The 21,840-nt window shown below is 42.2% G+C and overlaps 2 protein-coding genes across 5 annotated transcripts; both read left to right on the top strand.

Annotated features, from left to right (window-relative positions):
- Positions 1 to 1,099: 1,099 nt before the first annotated feature.
- On the top strand, positions 1,100 to 9,059 carry LOC121398933. Of its 4 annotated transcripts, none has more exons than XM_041578547.1 (2): positions 1,100 to 1,540; positions 7,036 to 9,059. In XM_041578547.1, exons 1-2 carry the CDS (start codon positions 1,144 to 1,146, stop codon positions 7,086 to 7,088), a joined length of 450 nt encoding a protein of 149 aa, XP_041434481.1. In that variant the 5' UTR covers positions 1,100 to 1,143; the 3' UTR covers positions 7,089 to 9,059. The 4 variants fall into 4 exon arrangements, 2 of the variants coding, with proteins under 2 accessions (XP_041434481.1, XP_041434480.1); XM_041578546.1 differs by lacking the exon at positions 7,036 to 9,059 and adding an exon at positions 6,158 to 6,680 and having other exon boundaries at positions 1,121 to 1,540; XR_005964624.1 differs by lacking the exon at positions 7,036 to 9,059 and adding an exon at positions 4,835 to 6,680 and having other exon boundaries at positions 1,124 to 4,006.
- Positions 9,060 to 16,916: 7,857 nt separating this feature from the next.
- Positions 16,917 to 21,302, top strand: XB17329841.S (hypothetical protein LOC734703 S homeolog). Its single transcript, XM_041579086.1, has 5 exons — positions 16,917 to 18,160; positions 18,503 to 18,629; positions 19,014 to 19,225; positions 19,376 to 19,510; positions 20,523 to 21,302. The coding sequence occupies exons 1-5, from the start codon at positions 17,889 to 17,891 to the stop codon at positions 20,563 to 20,565; spliced, it is 789 nt and encodes a 262-aa protein (XP_041435020.1). The 5' UTR covers positions 16,917 to 17,888; the 3' UTR covers positions 20,566 to 21,302.
- Positions 21,303 to 21,840: the final 538 nt, after the last annotated feature.

Here is a 21,840-nt window from a genome sequence, read left to right as displayed (position 1 = left end):
GGATTATTTTGTACAGACAAAATTTACCATATATTAAAATTGTGAGTGTCGTAACTACAGAGAAAGAAGGGGTTTCCTAGGTGGCCCAGAAAAAAATTCCATGGAGGGGGGACCTGGGTCCCTGACATTACACCCCTGACAAAGCCTTAACTTATATTGTTTCCACAATATATTGGGGCCAGAGGGGACCTAGTAAGAACCAGAATGGAGCATGTGGATTTCAGGACATGCCTAGGACCTGTCACAGGTCACACTCCCAAGTGCATGCAGAATGCAGGAGGCCTGGGCTGGGACCTGCAAGATAACCTATGTCGCTTGTTAATAAGTTTGGCCAACATTGATCTTTCAACAGGAAAACCATCAAAAATCCAAGGTAAATGTAACACTGCAATAGCTTGAGGACAAGATATTAAATATCCTTCAATTGTAAAGTCTAAGCCATGATCTCAATTCAAGCAATATTCTGTGGGCCGGAATTCTGCTCAAGGTGCATAGTGCAGTGCTGTGAGCCATAGGCAGGAGGTAAGTACAGGGCCCTACTGCTCCTTTTAGTAGTCCCTGGCTTATGCTTCTAAATGATATGCAAGATAGGGGATGTCCATGGGGATGCCAACGTGACACCCCCAATCCACCCCTCATGAATACAGCTCTGCAGTAGACAGCGCTGTATATTCATGGAAGGGACCAAAAATGGTGGTGCAGTGTGGCTTCGTGGGAAAGAGGCCCCTTAGTGGGGCCGAATGAATTTAGGCTGGGGCCCCCTCCCCCTGGTTGTACGGTTTTAGGCACTCCTCACTCCTACCCCTCCCACCCCCCTTTTGGCTAGAACAATGGGCTAGTAAGTCTCGGCGGGAAAAAGGGGGGCGGGAGGAGGGAGCTGAGGGGAGTGCCGTGGGGGTGGTTTAGGGGTTAAAAGGAGAAACAGAGCAGGAGAGCGGGCATTAACTGTTGTGGGATTGCGAGTGGGTGGAGGAGGGGGAGGGACGCAGCTGGGGAGGGTACATTAGGGACCAGGGGGAATGGGGGATGGAGGCAGCAACCACCAGCAGCAGCATGGCCCACAGTGGGATGGGTCCAGCAGTAAGAGGTGGGGGGAGCTCCAGGCTCAGGGGGTGCAGACCGGGGGGCAATGGGGGTTTCGGGATGGGGACAGTCCCAATGTTCCGTGAAATGGTCTCAGCCAGGGATGGTTATGGTTTGGGGGGTTGGGAAAGGGATTATGATTTTTATGGTGGGCAATATGAACAGGCATATGCGAATGACATGCAATTTTTCCCCATGAGCAGGCAATGGGTAAGGGGAGGGAGGTCTAGTCAGTGGGAGGATTATAGGCACAATGGTAATGGGATGCCGAGTTTCTATTTCAGAAATAGAGAAGAGGAGGAGAGCTGGCGGCAATGGAGGAAGGAAAAAGAAAGGAGGATGGAAGAAGCAGGACCTTCTCGGAGACCTGGAAGTGGAACGGGACAATCGGCACAGAAGGAGGTGGCGGTTTCACAGGAAGTGAGATCGGCAGGAGGCGTCAGAGATGCATCTGTTGGTGAGTTGAATGAGCAAAATGTTTTTGATTCTGAAACAGATTCAGATGACTCAGAGAATGGGACAGAGAGTGAGAAATTTTTAGCAGTCATGAAGCGGTATTTTAGAAAGAGTATGGGGGGGAAGATAGTACAAGAAAGCGGAGTAGTAGGTTCGGTTATGGGGGCAGCAGACACATATGCTTGTGCTTTAACGGACACATCTGCTCATTTGCCAAGAAAGGTAGTGAGAAATATAGAAGCAGGGAAATTTGTGGATATATATGAGATAACGAGGGAGGCAGTGCAGTCCAAAGAAGAGGGCGAAAAAACAGTTGAAAAGGGCAGAAAGAAGTCTATTTTTGATTGGTTGAAAGGGTTTTTCGTTTTTGCTAGCTTGTATTTAAAGAAGCAACCAGAGCAGGGCTTGAACGTGATAAAATATATGGATACGATAGTGGATACATATTTGTTTTACAAGGGGTCATCCTGGTTTGATTATGACAGAGCTTTTAGGAAGAAGATGGTCAGTTGTAAGATGTTGTCTTTTGGGCAGAAGGATATTGATTTGTGGACTAGATGGGTTTCCAGGGAAGGTAACGCAGTTGGCAGTGTCAAAGTGGGATCTGCATTTAAACAGAGGAATGTATGTTTTGCGTACAATGAGAGGAGATGTAGTAGGGGATTTGCGTGCAAATTTAAGCATGCATGTTTATCATGTGGAGCTTCGCATGTGGTAGGTGATTGTTTGAAGAAGGGGGATAATCAGGGATTTAGGCAGCCTTTTCGAGCAGCTACACAGAAGAGCGGAAACGCCAATTCAGACGGAAAGGCTAAGTGAGGCTTTGGCAAATTATCCAGACAGGAAGACAGCAGAATTTTTGGAAAAAGGTTTTATAGAAGGTTTTAGGATACCAGTGTTAACCCCCCCCCCGCCAAACGAGAAAGTAAAAAATTTGAAATCAGCTAGTAATCACCCAGAGGCACTGAAACAAAAGATAGAGAAGGAAGTGGGCTTGGGTAGGATGGCAGGCCCATTTAGGGAGAAGCCTATTGCAGATTTGGTGGTGTCACCATTGGGAATAGTACCGAAAAAGGAGACAGGGAAGTTCAGAATGATACAACATTTGTCATACCCAGAAGGGGGATCGGTCAATGATGCTTTGGATAAGGAACAGTGTAGGGTACAATATCAATCATTTGATGAGGCATTGGAGGAAGTGAAGAAGTTAGGGGGAGGGGCATTGTTAGCAAAAGTGGATATTGAATCTGCATTCAGGTTGTTACCTTTGCATCCAGACAGCTTTAAATTAACCGGTTGTTGTTTTCAAGGAGAATTTTACGTTGATCTTTGCTTGCCAATGGGTTGTGCCATTTCTTGCTCTTATTTTGAGATGTTTAGCACGTACTTGCATTGGGAATTGGATAGAAGGACAAGGAACGGAGCTACAGCACACTATTTGGATGATTTCTTGATTATGGGACCTAGCAAATCTGATATCTGTAAGAATAATTTGAGGATATTTTTGCAGTTGCTAAGGGAGCTGGGAGTGCCTGTGGCGGAGGAAAAAACAGTAGAGCCAACCACAAGACTGATGTATTTGGGAATTGAAATAGACACAGAGGCTAAAGAGTGCAGGTTGCCTAAGGACAAGGTTAAAAAGATGAGACAAGAGGTCAGGAAGGTGTTATCGGCAAATAAGGTAGCCTTGAGGGACATGCAGAAGGTCCTGGGCTTGTTGAACTTCGCCTGTAGGATCATACCAATGGGCCGTGTTTTTAATAGGAGGCTAGAGAAATCTACAGCAGGAGTTAAGAAGCCTTTTCACAAAATAAGGGTTACAAAGGAGTTGAGGGAAGATTTGGTCGTATGGGATAGTTTCTTAGAGAATTTTAATGGAATTCGTTTTTGGAGAAAGGAGGTTCAGGCTAATCAGGAAATAAAGTTGCTTACGGATGCGGCAGGCAGTATTGGATTTGGTGCTTATTTGGCAGGGCAATGGTGTGCGGCAAGGTGGCCGCGGGCTTGGCAGGAGAGCGGTTTGACAAAAAACTTAACTTTGCTGGAATTATTCCCCATTTTGGTAGCGCTAGAATTATGGTCGAAAGAGTTGGAAAATAAGGCAATTAAGTTTCTTTCTGATAATATGGGAGTAGTTTATGCGGTAAACAACTTGTCGTCAGATTCCATGCCTGTTATTCGCTTATTGAGGCATTTGGTGCTGGTGTGCATGAAATTTAATATATCTTTTAGAGCACAGCATGTCCCAGGGGTGCAAAACACATTAGCAGATGCACTGTCAAGGGAAAAGTGGGATATTTTCTTTAAACTGGCACCGAATGCGTCAAAAATAGCTCATGCATGCCCTGATAATCTGTGGCAGTTGGTGACCCAATCCTAGAAGATCTATTTGAAAGGTCGGTATCAGAAAAAACTGTTTCTACCTACAAAAGGGAATGGGAAAGATGGCAGCTATTCTGCAAGGATGGTAAGAACGACGAAAATGTGAATGTATTGTTAGCATTTCTAACAGAGAAAAGAAGGAAGGTCAAAAGCGGGGGCAAGTACAGCATTAGCAGCAATTGCTCATTTTTCTATAGCGCACGGGAAGATAGACATAACGCATTCCCCAGTAGTAAGAAAAATAATGAAAGGATGGGCAAGGATGGAAGGAACAAGAGTAGATAAAAGGGAACCAATAATAGAGAGTAGGTTACAGCTGATATTGAGGTCATTAGAAACAGTTTGTTTGAACAAATTTGAGTGTATATTGTTTAGAGCAACTTTTGCGTTAGCATTTGGGGGGGCATTTAGGATAAGTGAACTAGTGCCTCCTTCTAAGAAGACACTGGGGAAGGGTTTAATGCTTAAGCATGTTTTGGTACAGGAGGAAGAGGTTTTAGTATACATTGCTAAGTCAAAAACGGATCAGTTGGGCAGGGGAAAATGGTTGAGGATTGAAAAAACAGAAGGGGTAGCGTGCCCAGTGAGAGCAGTAAAAGAGTACATGAGAGTAAGGCCAGCGGGATTTCAGTGGTTTTTGATACACGAGGATTTATCCCCTATTTCAGCTTTCCAGTTTAGCCAAGTGTTAAAGAAGGCAGTGGTGGCCAATGGTTGGGACCCAAGTAAGTTCGGGTCGCATTCTTTCAGGATAGGGGCGGCAACGGAGGCCGCAATGAGGGGAGATAATGAGGAAAGAATAAAAGACCTAGGGAGATGGAGGTCGAGAGTGTTTAAGAAATATATTCGACAGGTAAAAGGGAAAGAGTAGGAGTATAATTGTGGTTGATGTCTGTTAATTCGTGTTTTTCAGCAGGGGGTACAACTCCTTGCAGAATCGTGATCATAGGCCATTCATTTGTTTATTGGGCAAGCAAACATGCAGCAGGGCAAGAATGGGGGTTACCGGAGGAAAACATGAAGACTGCATGGCTGGGCTGGAGAGGTATGAGGTGGGAACAATTGAAAGGTAGGTTGGTCTCTACCCTCCGGCAATGTGAATTTGTTGATCTGCTAGTGATACATGCAGGAGGAAATGACTTGACAGTGGGAAAGACTCCAGCACTAATAGAGGCCATGAGACAAGATATGGAGGAGGTGATAGGAAACCCGAAGGTGAGGAAGATAGCATGGTCGGACATTATACAAAGGGGAGAATGGAGAGGAGCAATTGACCCTAAAGGTGTGGAGAAAGCAAGGAAGAAAGTAAACAGAGCCATGCACAAAATCATGTATTCCTCCGGTAATGGGATAATAAGGCATGAGAATATAAAATACAAGCAAAGAGGTCTTTATAGATACGATAGAGTGCATTTATCACGAGAGGGTTTGGATTTGTTTTTGAAAAACATTGGTAATTTTGTGGAGGAATGGTGGAGGTCACAGGCCAGATAGGTGGGCCATGGAAAAAGGGATAGTAGGCACCCTTCCCTATTTTTCCAGTGGGTGGCGTCAGCACGGCTCCGGAAATGGTGAGATTTACAGTGCAGGCCTACCTTTGGAGAGTCACTAGCGTGGATCAGACTGAGACTGCACGGTCTTGTCTGAGTTCAGCTGAGAGGCTGGGTTAGCGCCACTATTGCACATGATAGGGAGCAAGAGGATGGGTAACCGTAGGTCACAGAGTGCGTTTTGCCCTGAATCTCTGCTCCCTGTAAGTCGGTAAAGGTATGGGCGGAGGCCCAGAGGAAATGATAGGAGCCGCAGCTGTGGGTCAGGGGTGCCTAGTCCTTTTGTGAATTTGTAAATAAAGAACGTGACCTCCACAGATTTTGCCACTATTCATGTGTTTGTGTTTTTATTTAATTGAAATGTTATGATTCAGTTAAGGTAAAGTTAAAAGAAGGGAGTAGGGGGATCCTTAGCCTAGTGGGAAAGAGGCCCCTTAGTGGGGCCGAATGAATTTAGGCTGGGGCCCCCTCCCCCTGGTTGTACGGTTTTAGGCACTCCTCACTCCTACCCCTCCCACCCCCCTTTTGGCTAGAACAATGGGCTAGTAAGTCTCGGCGGGAAAAAGGGGGGCGGGAGGAGGGAGCTGAGGGGAGTGCCGTGGGGGTGGTTTAGGGGTTAAAAGGAGAAACAGAGCAGGAGAGCGGGCATTAACTGTTGTTTTTTGTCTCCCACCCTCCCACCCTAGGAGAAGATGGAAGCGAAATATGGTACTCCAGGGTTCTTGGAACCGATCGCCTTAGAGGGGTCAGGAAGGAATTTTTCATCAGGATGCAAATTGGCTATAGGCTCCTGAGTTTTTTGCCTTCCTCTGGAATGCCATTATCTGTGTAGGTCAAAGATAGTTGTTCCCCTGACGCAGCTGCGGTTCCACATTGGGCGTCAGCACGGCTCCGGAAATGGTGAGATTTACAGTGCAGGCCTACCTTTGGAGAGTCACTAGCGTGGATCAGACTGAGACTGCACGGTCTTGTCTGAGTTCAGCTGAGAGGCTGGGTTAGCGCCACTATTGCACATGATAGGGAGCAAGAGGATGGGTAACCGTAGGTCACAGAGTGCGTTTTGCCCTGAATCTCTGCTCCCTGTAAGTCGGTAAAGGTATGGGCGGAGGCCCAGAGGAAATGATAGGAGCCGCAGCTGTGGGTCAGGGGTGCCTAGTCCTTTTGTGAATTTGTAAATAAAGAACGTGACCTCCACAGATTTTGCCACTATTCATGTGTTTGTGTTTTTATTTAATTGAAATGTTATGATTCAGTTAAGGTAAAGTTAAAAGAAGGGAGTAGGGGGATCCTTAGCCTAATGAAAACATATATAGCAAACTCAGGCACAGGTATCATATTCCTCACTAATAAGCTCAGTAAATACACTGATTTGCATTCTGATTTTCATAACACAGAATATAATCTCCTCGTAATATACAGGCTCTAGTTGCTATGGCACATTGGGTATTTGGTGGATAAACCCTTGTTCCACATGTGTATGGGACTGTGTATGAACAGTATATCTCTGTTCAGCTGATCAGACAAGGCTGCCCTTTCTCAACTCTGCTTTTTCTTTGTTGCATAGAGCTCTTCACCGAGTGTATCAGACAGAATCCAGAGATCAGAGGGACCTGCTAGATCCCAGGTCAAGTGATTGCTGTACTTGGAGGATGTAACCAGCCTTCTGTGCTGACCAGCTCAACCAGACCAGCGAGGACTTTGGCAGAGCTTCATGAGCTAAAGTCAACTGTGGGGAGTAGAAGACCCTGCTCTTCAGAGAATGGAACCTGAATTCAGACACCGTCCCTTTCTCCATCAAGTTGGACTTAATCAAAATCAGCAAGAACTGAGATGAAAGGCTTGCAAAAGTTTGACAAAAGATTGGTCTTTGGAGCCTCAGAGATCTCACCATCGAAGGAAAAACACTAGTGCTGCGGAATGAGATTCTTCCAGTCCTGAAGTACAGGGCCCAGGCATGGCCACCCATGGCTACTGTCTGCAGAGCCATCAAAAGGGCAGCGTTCATCTGGGGCTCCAACATGGACAGAGTAAAGCAGTCAGTTACGTACAAGGAACCCCGCAAAGGTGAAAAAGGTATCCCTGATATCCCCATCCTACTGAGGAGTTTCTTTGTGTGTAACTGTATCCATCAGATAATCACCAGACAAGACAAGGACTCTGCTGGCAGCTCCATGTCCCGTTTTTTCCTTTTACCACTTTGGTGCATGCTGGGGTGGGACAAATGGGACAGTTCCTACCCTTACAAATAGAATACCCCTGGGTTCTACCTGGATGTTACAAAGTTTGTGAGGGAACATCAACTTGTGGAAGCCAAAGACAATCCACAAGTTAAGCCCAACTCGTATAAGAAAAATACAATCCACAAGTTGATCAGAGCAAAGGATATTGTGGAGTCTATTTCAGGGCTGCCACTGCAAAGACTGTCTGGGGGGAACGTCTCTTCAGACAGACTCACAAACAAGTACAAGGACATCACATGGATGGCTATCCAAGGAGGTCTCCCCCTGAGAGCCTTCATGCATGCCCGTAACCTGTGTAGGTACCGGCACTGCCCACGGTGCAACATCTATGAGGAAACATCTATGCACATCTTCTGGGATTGGGGATTTACACAGGCCATGCTTGATGTCCTGGAACATGAACTCAGAGACTGTGTACCCAGGAACTCAGCTCGGGATTGTTTCAGGGCACCTATATGGAAGGGGCAATTAAGGAAGCCTGGCACGTTATGAACTGTGTTAAAGGGATACTGTAATAGGAAAAAAAATGTTTTCAAAATGAATCAGTTAATAGTGCTGCTCCAGCAGAATTCTGCACTGAAATCCATTTCTCAAAAGAGCAAACAGATTTTTTTATATTCAATTTTGAAATCTGACATGGGGCTAGACATTTTGTCAATTTCCCAGCTGTACTTGTAAAGTGGAATCATGTCCCCTCTCAAGTGTCCAGAATAAAATCTAGCCTCACAATTTAATTCTACAACATCCACACAACATTGTGGAAGAAGAGGACTAAACAAATCCCTTTCCTTTTCCATATCTTCCCCTCCCCATGCGTTTTAAGTGGAAAATAAAGTTTCGGGCCAGTCAACTCCATGTTGCAAAAAAGCTAAAATCTATATGGAAAAGGCTATTGCAGCAAGCAATAAAAAGAATCCAAAAGAGATAGGACCCTTAATATCAGAGGGGGTCGGCTGGTTGATGAGAACAAATAAAAAGCTGAGAATCTATTTCTCATCTGTCTATACAAATGAGTTAATGAAGGTTTCCTTCTTATAATTCCTAATTCTAGTAATACAACTAGTGATTCATGGTTCACACATGAGGAAATTCAAAGAGACTAGAACATGTTAAGATAAAGAAAGGTCCGGGGTTGGATGGTATTTATCCCAGGGTACTTAGCGAGTTTAGCTCTGTGATTGCCAAACCTCTTAATTTTTCAGGATACATTGAGGTCTGGCATGGTAACGAGAGACTGTCAAATTGCGGTGCCGCTATTCAAAAAGGGATTCCGTTTGACGTCAGTCTTAGGAAAGCTTTTCGAAGGGTTAATAAAGGATAAGATACTGGACTTCATTGCAAATCATAATACTATGAGTTTGTGCCAGCATGGTTTTATGCATAATAGATCTTGCCAGACTAACTTAATTTCTTTTTATGAGAAGGTAAGCAGGAACATCTATTCTGGGATGGCAGTGGATGTGATTTACTTAGACTTTGCTAAAGCATTTGATACAGTGCCACACAGAAGGTTACTGGTTAAATTAAGGAATGTTGGCCTGGAACATAGTATTTGTACCTGGATAGAGAACTGGCTAAAAGATAGATTACAAATAATGGTGGTAAATGGAACCAGTGTCGTAATTGGACCAGTGTTGTTAGTGGAGTACCGCAGGGCTCTGTACTAGGTCCTTTGCTTTTCAACTTGTTTATTAATGACCTGGAGGTGGGAATTGAAAGTACTGTTTCTATTTTTGCTGATGATACAAAATTGTGCCGAACTATAGGTTCCATGCAGGATGCTGCCACTTTGCAGAGTGATTTGTCTAAATTGGGAAACTGGACAGCAATCTGAAAAATAAGGTTCAATGTTGATAAATGCAAGGTTATGCACTTTGGCAAAAATAATATAAATGCAAGTTATACACTAAATGGCAGTGTGATGGGAGTTTCCTTAAATGAAAAGGATCTAGGGGTCTTTGTAGATAACACGTTGTCTAATTCTGGGCAGTGTCATTCTGTGGCTACTAAAGCAAATAAAGTTCTGTCTTGCATAAAAAAGGGCATTAACTCAAGGGATGAAAACATAATTATGCCTCTTTTTAGGTCCCTGGTGAGGCCTCATCTGGAGTATGCAGTGCAGTTTTGGACTCCAGTCCTTATGAGGAATATAAATGAACTGGAGAGAGTGGAGAGACGTGCAACTAAATTGGTTAGAGGGACGGAAGACTTAAATTATGAGGGTAGACTGTCAAGGATGTGGTTGTTTTCTCTGGAAAAAAAGGTGCTGACAAGGGGACATGATTACACTTTACAAGTACATTAGAGGACATTATAAACAAATAGCAGGGGACCTTTTTACCCATAAAGTGGATCACCGTACCAGATGACACCCCTTCAAACTAGAAGAAAAGAACTTTCATTTGAAGCAAAGTAAGTGGTTCTTTCCAGTGAGGACAGTGAGGTTATGGAATTCACTGCCGGGTGATGTTGCTATGGCTGATTCTGTTAATACCTTTAAGAATGGCTTGGATGATTTCTTGGACAGACATAATATCAAAGGCTATTGTGATACTAAACTCTATAGTTAGTATAGGTATGGGTATATATAATTTATGTGAAAGTATGGAGGGGTGTGTATATGGATGCTCGGTTTCATTTGGAGGGGTTGAACTTGATGGACTTTGTCTTTTTTCTACCCGATTTATGTAACTATCTCTACCTGATTTACCTCTTCCCATCCACACCCCCTGCCCCCCGCAGCTGTTGTACAGTATTACATTTTGAAAATTATATCTATGTATAATGTTTTGTTTTATATATTTATATTTTATATATATATTAAAGAATATTTTTTCAATAAAAAATTGTCTGTTCAGCCCATAGGACATAGGGAGTCTGTAGGATAGAGTATAGGCCATTGTATGGTCACCTTTGGGCATAACTCATAAGAGTGTACTGTCTAAAGATTACTGGAAACTTATGGCTCCAAAGCTGAGTGAGTGGATACAAGTAACTGATATAAATGAACTTCATTCTTATTTCTCTTTTTACTGTAGTATTGTATAAATTGTCCTTGGAGTCTATAAGAATATAGTGCTAAGATTAATACTTGGAAAGTGTATCATAAAGAAAGTGCAGAGTTATATTTCAGTGGAAACTCTGGTTTCAGGACACCGGTAAGAAGTTCATCAGTAAACTCCTTTTATTCTTGAAGATTAATTATTTATCCTTAGTTCTTTTATGTTTGCATCTATTATTTACACAAAACTCAGGCTGATGCACAGAATTCATTTTCACTAGGATGTACATGGACTTAATGTATTTCTTATAATCTCTAATAATGTAACACCCATGTATTCTAACTACTTTGAAAGAATAGTTACTTATACAACAGTTTAGTATATATACCAATTTTCAATAATGACCACCTTGAAAATATTATTTCTTAAACATTATATTTTATGGCTAAAAGTATCCAATTACTAAATTGCTCTGTCATCAGATGAAATGCTACTGCTGATTACCCAACTATCTCCTGAAGCAATGTCATCACAAGGACTAAACATAGGGAGATATTTTTATGGGGATCGGAAGCAAAAAAACCTAACAGCACCATGTGCAATGCACAAAAAGTGATGGTAAAGGGAAATTCCATTGGACTCTGAGCGTTGGGAAACGAGGCCTCTGGAGGGATAAGTGGCATTTCACATCTGTCAGAAAACAGGGTTAAGCTGGCCATAGATGCCAAGATCCGATCGTTCGAATCCTCGGACGATCGGACTTCCCCATCTCCAGACCTGCCACTAACCATTCAGATCAAATAAAGTAGAAAAAGAACAGATCAGACAATGTTCTACCCCTACAGAAATCGTACAAAAGTTATGTCCGACAAAAGCTGTTAACAGTCTACCACTGAAAATCGCCCAATCAGTAATACATGCAGAGGTATTATTGGCAGCCGACAGAAATCTTTTAACCTGGCCAATGGACCGAACGACCGATCTCTAGGACTCTCCACAATCGGATGTTTGCGTCTATGGCCAGTTTAAGTTTGGGTTTGGCAGATGCAAGGAGAACACAACCTGCATGAATGTATAATGCCAACATTAAAGCAGGTATGCTGCTCCCATGAAGTGAGATGCCCATAAATTACCAGGTCTGAAGAAAGCCACTCCGGATAATTTTAGGAGCTGAATTTATAGTTATTATACCGGAAATTCAGCTCTTCTAGTGCAGAGATCACAACTGCACTCTCTGTACTAACAATGCAGCCCACCCTCCGAACATGCACTGGAGGTAGAGTGGGGGCAGCATAGCATTGCAGGAGCCGCCTCAGGCAACTCATTGGATAGAATCTCCCCTGTTTTAAAAAGTTTAGTGGAGGAGGAATAATGGTTTGGAGCTGTCTTCCATGGTTTGGAACACTCGATCCAATGAAAGCTAAACTTAAAGGAGTATTAATTCCTAAAAATGAATATGGTAAAAAATGTCATATTTTACATTCTGAACTTATTGTAGAAGCTTAAACTTTCAGCATCTCAATAGCAGCAATGATCCAGGACTTCAAATTTGTCACAGGGGGTCACCATCTTGGAAAGTGTCTGCGACACACACATGTGTGGTCTGAGCTTAGGGGTCGTCGCAAAATTATAAGCAGATAATTATTTTTTTCTGTAATATAAGCTGATGCTTCAAGGCTGATAACATTCTGTTACTAATTGCACTGGTTTCTGAGCTGCCATGTAGTAATTATCTGTATTAAGTGCTAATCATCCTTATATTCTGCATAAACAGTATATTTTGCATTGGTCCCTAGCTCAGGTAAGTGACAGCAGCACAGAGCATGTGCAGTGAATCAACAGAAAAGAAGATGGGGAGCTACTGGGGCATCTTTGGAGACACAGCTCTTCCCTGCTAAAGGGCTGGTGTTGCCTTAGGCTGGTAGAGAATCCCAAAACAAAATGTGCAATATTTCTAGACTACTTCTTTAGTTAGGATTTAATTCTCCTTGAGAACTAAACCCCCTTGCTTATAAAAACCCCTACCCCCTACCCTCCATAGTCCCCGCTCCCTGCTCCCCCCGCACAGGTATTAACATCTGTACATGCCCCAAAGCCTGTAATTACCCCTCGTTATAGAGTCAGTGCATCGGAGCTCACGGGTGCCACCTTCCGGGGCTTCTAATCTTCCCGGCGATTCTGTCATTTACGTCACTTTTGCTGCATGCACAGCTATCAGGAAATGGAAGACTGCTCCAACTGTTCATGCACGATACGGTGCCTACTTAACGAAGATTACCAAAGCGCTGAAGATGGTCCCCGTGAGCTCTGCTGCTCTGACTCTGCAACACAAAAGAAGGTAAGGTATGAACTTCCTACACAGGGAACCATGTATCTGCCATATGCCATGGTAGATTGGGCCGCCATGAGCTACATGTTGCATTTATATGTTCCTCTTTAGATAAATAGAACCATTGTGGTTCAGTTAATGGGCTGGTACAAATATTGTGTATAGCAAGTGTATATTTAGCATGTAGACAATTATATGTTCTCTGGTTAACAGTGTGAGTGTAGATTGTACTTGTTATTATCATTTGTTATTTCTTATGATTCTGCCCTATGCATCTCTTAGTCTGACATTCAAGCCACTAACTGGTTTCCATGGTCAGTGAGCCCCTAGAAACCTTATACCAATTTAAATTTCAAACGTTACAGCTATAGAGCCAAAACAATTCAATAGTCACTAAAATAAAAGAACAGATCAGCCAGTAGCTAGCCATTTTGTAGAAATAGGACATGTGGTACACCAACTTAAATTTCAGATTGTTGATGCAGTCCAAAGGATGAGAAGGGGTAGTGACCGAGTGAAAAAATTACTTTGTAGGGAGGCTTGGTGGATTCAGAAACTGGACTGTTTATCACCTAATGGACTAAATATGGATTATGACTTGGGCTAGTAGGATAAAAGGAGGAAATCTACATATGACTGTTAGCTTGACAAAGAGCCATGTAGGCTTAAAATGTTGCTCTGTCTTTGTTGCCCTGCTTACGATAAATAAAGACTTTTTTATCTGGAGTGCTGACCATTTGAATTCCTAGCTGTTGCAAATTTGCCCAGTGTTTATACATGAGCAATATATAGATAATATATGCCGGGAACTGCCTCCTGTCCTGTCCATGCTTGAGCAATGCCAGCACCCCTACCACTGTGGCAGAGCTTGGAATTCCATATCCGGAAAAAGACCCCAGAGAAGTACAAAGCATGTGTCTGGGCAAAGGGGCCAGTGAAATGCAGGAGTCTTAACCAGCCCTGCAGTGACTTAGCTCATTAGTCAGACAAGAGCTGTCAGCAAGTGGCTGGTCTTCTGGGCATTGCAAGTAGATATAATTTATGTCAGGCAGCAGCAGGACTTGCTGGTCAGATGTAAGGGCACAGAGGTATTCCTCAGAGAGGCTTCTGATTAACGGAACAATAAATGGGAATAGTCACAAGTTTCTAACATTCTGCCCTGCAAATATCAGCCTTTACTTGATTGTTGTTATTGCAAAACATGGCACAGCCAATCAATCATTTCTTCCCCATTGGCAAATCTCCTACAAGAATCGTCTATGGACCCTTCAAAAAGGATCTTCCCATTCTCTTTCAGTAGATATCACATGGAAGGGGTATTGAAATGCACCCTAGCCTGCATGCATATATCCCCAGGGAAAAATGTGATATTAACCTTCACATTCCAGTACAATGACCCATAAAGGGCACATATAATGGATTTATATATTGTTTGTATGGTCTAATGGAGGGGTGGCATTATAATTAGGTGACTTGCACAAAAGAACTTGAAAATAAATTGGAGCTCTTTGGCAGCACAATGCCGGATCTGTGTGTTTTCAGTCCCCTGGCTGGTATTGGATAAAAGCCAAGATTATATCTAGGTGTATTTCACACTATAAGCATGAAATACCAAAGACAATGGAGAGGGCGCCATGCTCTGGGTGTAAGAGTTGGCAGTTATTGTGGGCTGAAACCAGCTGGCCAGAGGGGTGGGATCCATGGAGCCAGAATTTGCAGCAATAGAATGGGTCATGGTGCAGCACTCCAGAGAGTAACAGAAGCCAGATCTAGAAACAGAGGGGCTCCTCGTACTCAAAGCCTCCTGGAAAAGCATACAGGTAACAAATTTCCTCTTTACCTTCAGAAAACCATCACCATGATCTATCTGTCATATAGTTTTGATTCACACCTCAAATCTCCAAATAAACACTAAGTCCGGGTGCTGCTTAATGAGGTATTATACAGCCATAGAAGTATATAAGCTCACTCATGGGTCTTATATAGAAAATACTTTATTGATTCATGCCAGTATCAACATTTTGGCTCTTGTCTAGAGCCTGTCGCAAGATACTACAGGCCCCTGTTACAGAAGGTAAGTATCTAGTACCCACCTCCCCCAATTTTGCATCTCATGTGTCACTTTCATTAGATGCCAAGCTCTGAATTCTTCGGAGTGGTAGCCAATATTGCTCTCTTTGGTAGCAGTAGTTGAGGATGGATACACCTCTTCATATTTCATGGATTAAACTACCACTACGAGGAAAGCTTACAGGCAGATTTTAATCAGCCAGGGCATGAAAACTGTATGGACTGGCAACAATAAAATGCTAAAAATGCCTGTATAATTCTCAGTAACTGCTGCAAGGAATGGATAGCACACCCGATTTGAAAAAGCCAAAATTAAATTATTACAAAAAAGAAAAAAATCTAACAGAAAAAAATACACAAAACAAAAACATAATGAGGGCTCATTGCAGCAGTTACATATTACATGGAGACCCTTATGGGGAGTCACCTATGGATTAGCACCCTGTAATTTAATTTAAAAGGGTGTGCGCCTTCTTTCTTTATTTTTGATGTATAATTCTCAGTGACAGAGCTGCCACAGTACAAAATGACATCCCCTTTGTGAAAGGGGAGGTTAAACCTTACACTCCATTTTGTCTTTAACCCTAGAAAAGTTCTAGTGATCAACATATATATATACCTTCATAACCCATGACATGGCTGATTAAATCTTTTCTATATTTAGATAGAAAATGCAAATTACTTACAATTAACCTTAGCTTGATATACTAACATATGCACAAATGGAGCATTTCAACATACTTAAACATAAAATTAATGACTAATAAACTTGGGCTATGAGCAGAGTAGGGGGCTCTTCCTGCTGAATTATGCTTAATACAAGGAATACAAGTGCTGCCTTAGTTTTATGGTATCTCTCTTAAAATAAAATCCCATTTTTACATTCTTTAATGAAAAAGAAACCTGAATCTCCAATATACTTTTATTAAAAAATGTATACCGTTTTTATAAGAAACCTGACAGTATGCAGTGAAATTCTCCCTTTATTTACTTGCTCTGACTGCTGTAGATAGGAAACTTCAGACGGTCCCTAACTGTTCTGCAGGGAAAGTTCATACTTTCAAACAGCGGGGGGAGGGACTTCCCAGAACTCGAGCATCTTTGTTTGTTTCCCTGTAAAACAGCCAGCGTCCATGTAGAGATTCATATCTGCAGCAGTCACAGCAAGTAAATGAAAGGAGAATTTCACTTAAAAATTGTACAGATTTTTTAATTGAAGTATATCGGGGATGGGTTTCTTTTTCAGTTAATAAAGTAAAAATGGGAGTTTATTTTTGCCTTTACATCCTCTTTAATGTTTCCAACTCCATCTGTAGGGACAAAGATCATGGAGACAGATTTAAACAGATAAACTGGGATTTTATTTTGACGATTTTTTGCTGCAGCCACTGGTTCTGCAGAGTTGGAGAAAGTTTGTATTAAACAATACAAAAACTATAAAATCCACATTAGACAACACAGGACCCAGTGCAGTCTGCATATTCTCATTATTAATCAGTCTTGCTGTATCTGCTTCTATGGCAGATATTATTTGACTTGTGCTGTTTTGTTGAATTATGAAGCAACCCAGACCACACTGAGCATGTTCATGGTCTTAGTCTTGCAAAGATGTTTAACAAAGTTACAAGATGTTGACGCCCTGTGGCCAACTTTGAAAGCATAAATAATTTGTTTTATTAGGCTTGTGGTGCAGTAAGTTCATGTTTATGTTTAGTATACAAAATACTGCATTTCTAGCATTATTCTATTTTAGACTTTAGATTCCCTTTAACAGACTATGAGCAAACATAGGCAGCTGTTCCTGCTGAACTATGCTTAGTACAAGGGAATACCCATGATGCCATAGTTTTATGGTAACTATCGGTAAAGGCAATATGTGAATACCTATACTGGCATTGTTTACTAGGATCTCTGCAACGGACAGGAAAAACCTGGGAACTTGCCCCACAGAGAGTAAAATTTACAACCCAGAGCCTATGACACTTTTGTGAATTCTTGTAATAGAAATGATAACACAAGGGAGACTGATGGAGGGCACAAGGCTTAAATATTTTGACGGAAATCGAGCTAAAGCCAATAACACATTTTGCTTTATTATTGCATTCATACAAACACACAGGATAAATAAAAAATTATAAGCAAATTTTCTTTTCAGGTTTATGTTTCCTTCCATAAGAATGAGTGCGGCAGTAATGTTAAGGGCATATGTATCACAGCATTTAGTTGCATTTTAGTGGAAAGCAGAAAACACACTGAGAAAGAGTTCATTGCTAGCTGTGTATGGCCCAGAGTTTATTGCCCCGGGCAAACATTACACAGTTTGTACTTTGAAAAGCCGCTAGGATCCAGAATCCCATTGGAAAGATTTTCAGTGCAGACCTGGTAGCCAGTGTAACAGGGACACAGTAAGTAAGTATTTATCACACTTTCCCTTTACTTTAAAACAAATTGGGGGTTTTTTTTTGCTTTTTTTTTGTTTAAACATACTCTTTGAGGTTCAATAGTTTTGTACAGAGCCCCCTTAGCTTCTAACTGAGTTATGCTGGCAGCAATAAAGTGTTTACCCCAAACTCACTCAAAATCTACCTTGTACAGCCACTATGAAGGGTCTACCTGGGGAGCAGCCCCATAGTCTGGGACAATTCAATTTCTTGCAGGGCACTTGTGGGTCAATCCTGTAGACTTATTCTCTGAAATGTGCTTGCATCACACTACATATTCCTTTCCCTCCAAGCTGGGCATATGATTTACTGGGCTGGTAAAGGGCACTCCCAACATGGCCACATTTGCTAAATATGTCTCCGAGACAGAGCTGCAGAACATGGGTTCAGAATCCCAGGAAGGACTTACTGCTTTGGAGGAAGAGGAGCCTACAGTGCTGGAGAAGTACGTCCAACCCTGTGTAGCAGAACTTCTAGGAAGCACCTTCTTCATCTTCTCGGGTTGTCTTTCTGTGCTTGTAAACCCTCACAATGCTGGCCCACTCCTCCCTGCTCTGGTTCATGGATTCACACTGGCATCAGTCATCTCTGTCCTTGGCAATGTAAGGTAAGTCTTATTGTAACTTGTCCTTCAGTAACTCTTTCTTCAGCTTAAATGTACTAATGGCAGTGACATGTTTATAAGTCAGTCCTATCTAGGCCCAAAGTGTGCTAATGACAGTGATGTGTTTATGGGTCAGTCCCTCCTAGGCCCAAAGTCTACTAATGGCAGTGACGTGTTTATGGGCCAAACAGTAGAAAAAGATGCTTGAAAAACATCCCATAGCTGCTCTGTTGTACTCATACATATAACAGTGTTATTATGATTTGTGCTATGCATTGTCTATTTGTAGTTTATTTATTCTCTTCCAAACTTGAAGTCTCCAACAAACATCAAATTTTCTTCTAGTGGAGGACATTTCAACCCTGCAGTGACTCTGTCTGTTGTTATTTGTGGTGGCCTGACTCCTATCTTGCTGGTGCCCTACTGGGTTTGTCAGTTATCTGGTGGAATGCTGGGCGCTCTCCTGGCAAAGGTAATTTTACTCTGAAAACAACTGGGAGGGTGTCATACTTCCTTCTAATGTGTTTCTTTGGAATATAAATATGAATGATCCTTGACGGCAAAACTGGAAATAGCTTGGTCCCAGGGAGTGCTGGAGTTGCAGTTTCATAACATTTGAAGGCCACTAGGATTAATACTCATACTTTATATCAGTGATAAGGCCCAAATATTCTTTTACCCTTCCTTGTCAAATCAAGGTCAAATCCATTTTACAGTATTTGTGCACTGGAGGGCACAGCTCCTTTGCAGTAGAATGCATCAGGGGCAATTTGGGGCTAATAGTTTTCATTCCATTACCCGTTTGCCATGCCAAATTGAACCAGTTTTATTGATTTAATTGCTGTATTTGTTCCAGGGCCTGGCAGATCAAGAGTCATTCATCAATCACACCGGAGCGGCCTGCATGATAGATAGTGGGGATTTAATGGCCAGAGCGGTTGGTGTAGAAATTGTCTTCAGCTTTCTCCTGATTTTCACTGTGGTGATGGGAGCAGTGGGTGAGCTCAGCAAGACTCCACTTGCCCCTTACTCAATTGCCTTTGTTCTTACTGCCGGAATATTATCTGGGTGAGAGACTGACTTCCCATATAATGTCTAGGGGGTGTAATAAGGTGGCCCACATCCATATATATATCTCCTCATATAGTAATGTCAAGGGGAATAGCGTGTTCATTTCGATTTGCAAACAGATATAACGTGATTATCTTTTCTTTACAGAGGCAATATATCTGGGTCCTGTCTGAATCCAGCACGAGCGTTGGGTCCTGCAGTGGTTGCTAATTATTGGGATTACCATTGGGTATACTGGGTTGGCCCTCTGGCTGGGGCTCTTTTGGTTTCTCTGCTATACAGGTAAGTAACAGAGATAAAGATAAAATTATGGTATGAATAATTATCATTACAATACACTACTGGTGTAGTGTAGGGTCATAGTGGACACCAGTTTGCCTCCTTCCTGGTACAAGTGTCCAAGCACTGGCAGGGGACAATTAAAAAAGAAACGACCCAATCGGAGTGCAGGCTCTATTAGCACGCACCTTGGTTGGGGATAATATTTTTAGCAACAGGTGCCTTTAACTTTTTGTATAATACTGTGCTGATTGCTGAAATCAAGTTTCACTACAGTTCTATGCAGAGATTAAGCACACCCTTAATTAGCCAAGAAGGAGAAGCACACATGAGCTGCCCTGCTGAAGCTAGGTGAGGTCATGGGATGAAGGTGCCCCTGATTAAAAGAGCACACTATAATATATATTAAGCCTCATTTTGTAGGGCAAGTGCAAATCTCTAAAATGCACCTTTCAAGTACTTTGTGACAATACAGCGCTGTGCAATATGTTGGCGCTATATAAATACATGTTAATAATAATAATACACGTTCTTGACAATGCTGCAGCAGTGCCCCTCCACTGTGCGCATTTGTAAAACTAGCTCGCTCCCCATGTCTTGCATGCACAAATAAACGCGTTCCCGGTGGCACACACGTGAAACGAGAAACGAGTGCTTTTGCTAGTGCCAACAAGGGGAGTAGGGCATTACTTAAAATAAGTGGAAGGTCCCGGCAAGGGGCTACAGAAGAGATATGTTCCTGGCGCTCCCCACCATTGTGCCCTAGGTAGGTACGTGCCTCTTCTACCTACCCCTAATTCTGTCCATGAGCAGAGCCAATGCTCCTGCCTGACCTGCTCTGATTATATTCAAGTGTGACTTGGCATTATTTCCAGGGTGCCTTTAGCAAGTTGTATCAGTAGTCACAACAGCCAAGCAAATCATATACTTATTTTTCAAGGCGCACGCCATGATGTAATTCTAAAACTAATGATGGGACTATGGCATCAGAGTGAAATATTGTTATTTTTCTCAGGTTTATTCTGGCAGGAAGATCCCATAGGTTGTTCCTAAAGTGAGCAAAGATCAGTCAGTGAACTGAATTCATATCCAGACAGACACTAAAGAATCCCTATGTATTCCCAAGCTCCGAACCAGTGGATCCCACAGTTGTTTTGCACCAAAAGCTGCTTGACCATTTAACCCTTTTCCAGTTGCTCTGAAACCCCAAATCTACAGTGCAAACGAGGTGCAATATCTACATTCTGTTTTGCTGTTTGATACTCCATAAAGTCTTCTGGGAGGCCTTTTTACATGCATTTGCCATCTGTCCCATACATCAAAGCCATGAGATCAAAAGCAAGAGTCCAGTGCCATACCTTATACAAACACACCAGAATGGGTTTCACTGCATGAAGACCAGATTCATGGAATAGACTGTTTATAACTCTACCAGCTTCAAACTTAAAATCATTATAAACCATCTCCTGAGTGACAACTGCTAAACTCTGTACTTACCGTATGGGAGCTATACTGGCCATTTGTGACCTTTGCAAACATCTCGTGCTTTGAAATAATTTGTCTTCTAAAACATATGTCATATCTGAGCCTCAAATTATTTCTTCATAATCTGGTCAACAGAGGGTGCTGTTTCTTCCTTTCTAATGTGTGGATGCTCATCAAAGTTATCATGGCTGCTCCCACTAAAAATGGATAAACACAAATATGCAAATAAATAAGTTTCCCTGTGAGAATACGATGTATGTATATGTTTTAGCAAATATGTACAGGAAAATAAAGTATATTTGAAACTCTATCAAGTTTTCCTTCAATTAATTTTACCTTCAATCCTCAATCTTCAAACCTTCTAGGTTATTTTATAGAACTCCTAATATCTCTGTAGCTTCTTCATAAAGTGGTTTAAAACTATACAAGTACAAGTGTTCAGAGTTCATTATACAATCTTAGCCAATACTGCCTCCTACTGGTGATAACAAGGTATATTCTCAGATGTAATTATATTTTGTGCAAGACTATCTTAAATAAATGTCAGCAGAAGCACAAACTTTAATATAATAACACGATTATGTAACAAACATAAGTCTAGGTTCAACATGGGCTGGCTGGTGGCTGTTATGACTTGGAGGGCCACATATGGCCCACAAGTCTCCTTACTTGAAAAAGTCTCAGCAGGCGATGTTCCTGGATACCTGCTGGTATGTCGTTTTTTTGGTTGCATATTATATATTCGGAAAGGTATGTTTCCAGCCCCATTAAAGAATAGCAATGCTGTTATGATTGCTAGCAAATACATTTGGTGACATTCCCTAGGATTGGTCTTTGCCAAAATGAAT

Source organism: Xenopus laevis, chromosome 9_10S (genome assembly GCF_017654675.1).
Source record: "Xenopus laevis strain J_2021 chromosome 9_10S, Xenopus_laevis_v10.1, whole genome shotgun sequence".
NCBI classification, from domain to species: Eukaryota; Metazoa; Chordata; class Amphibia; order Anura; family Pipidae; genus Xenopus; species Xenopus laevis.
The sequence above is the reverse complement of the archived record's forward strand: the minus strand, read 5'-3'. Positions and strand labels throughout refer to the sequence as shown.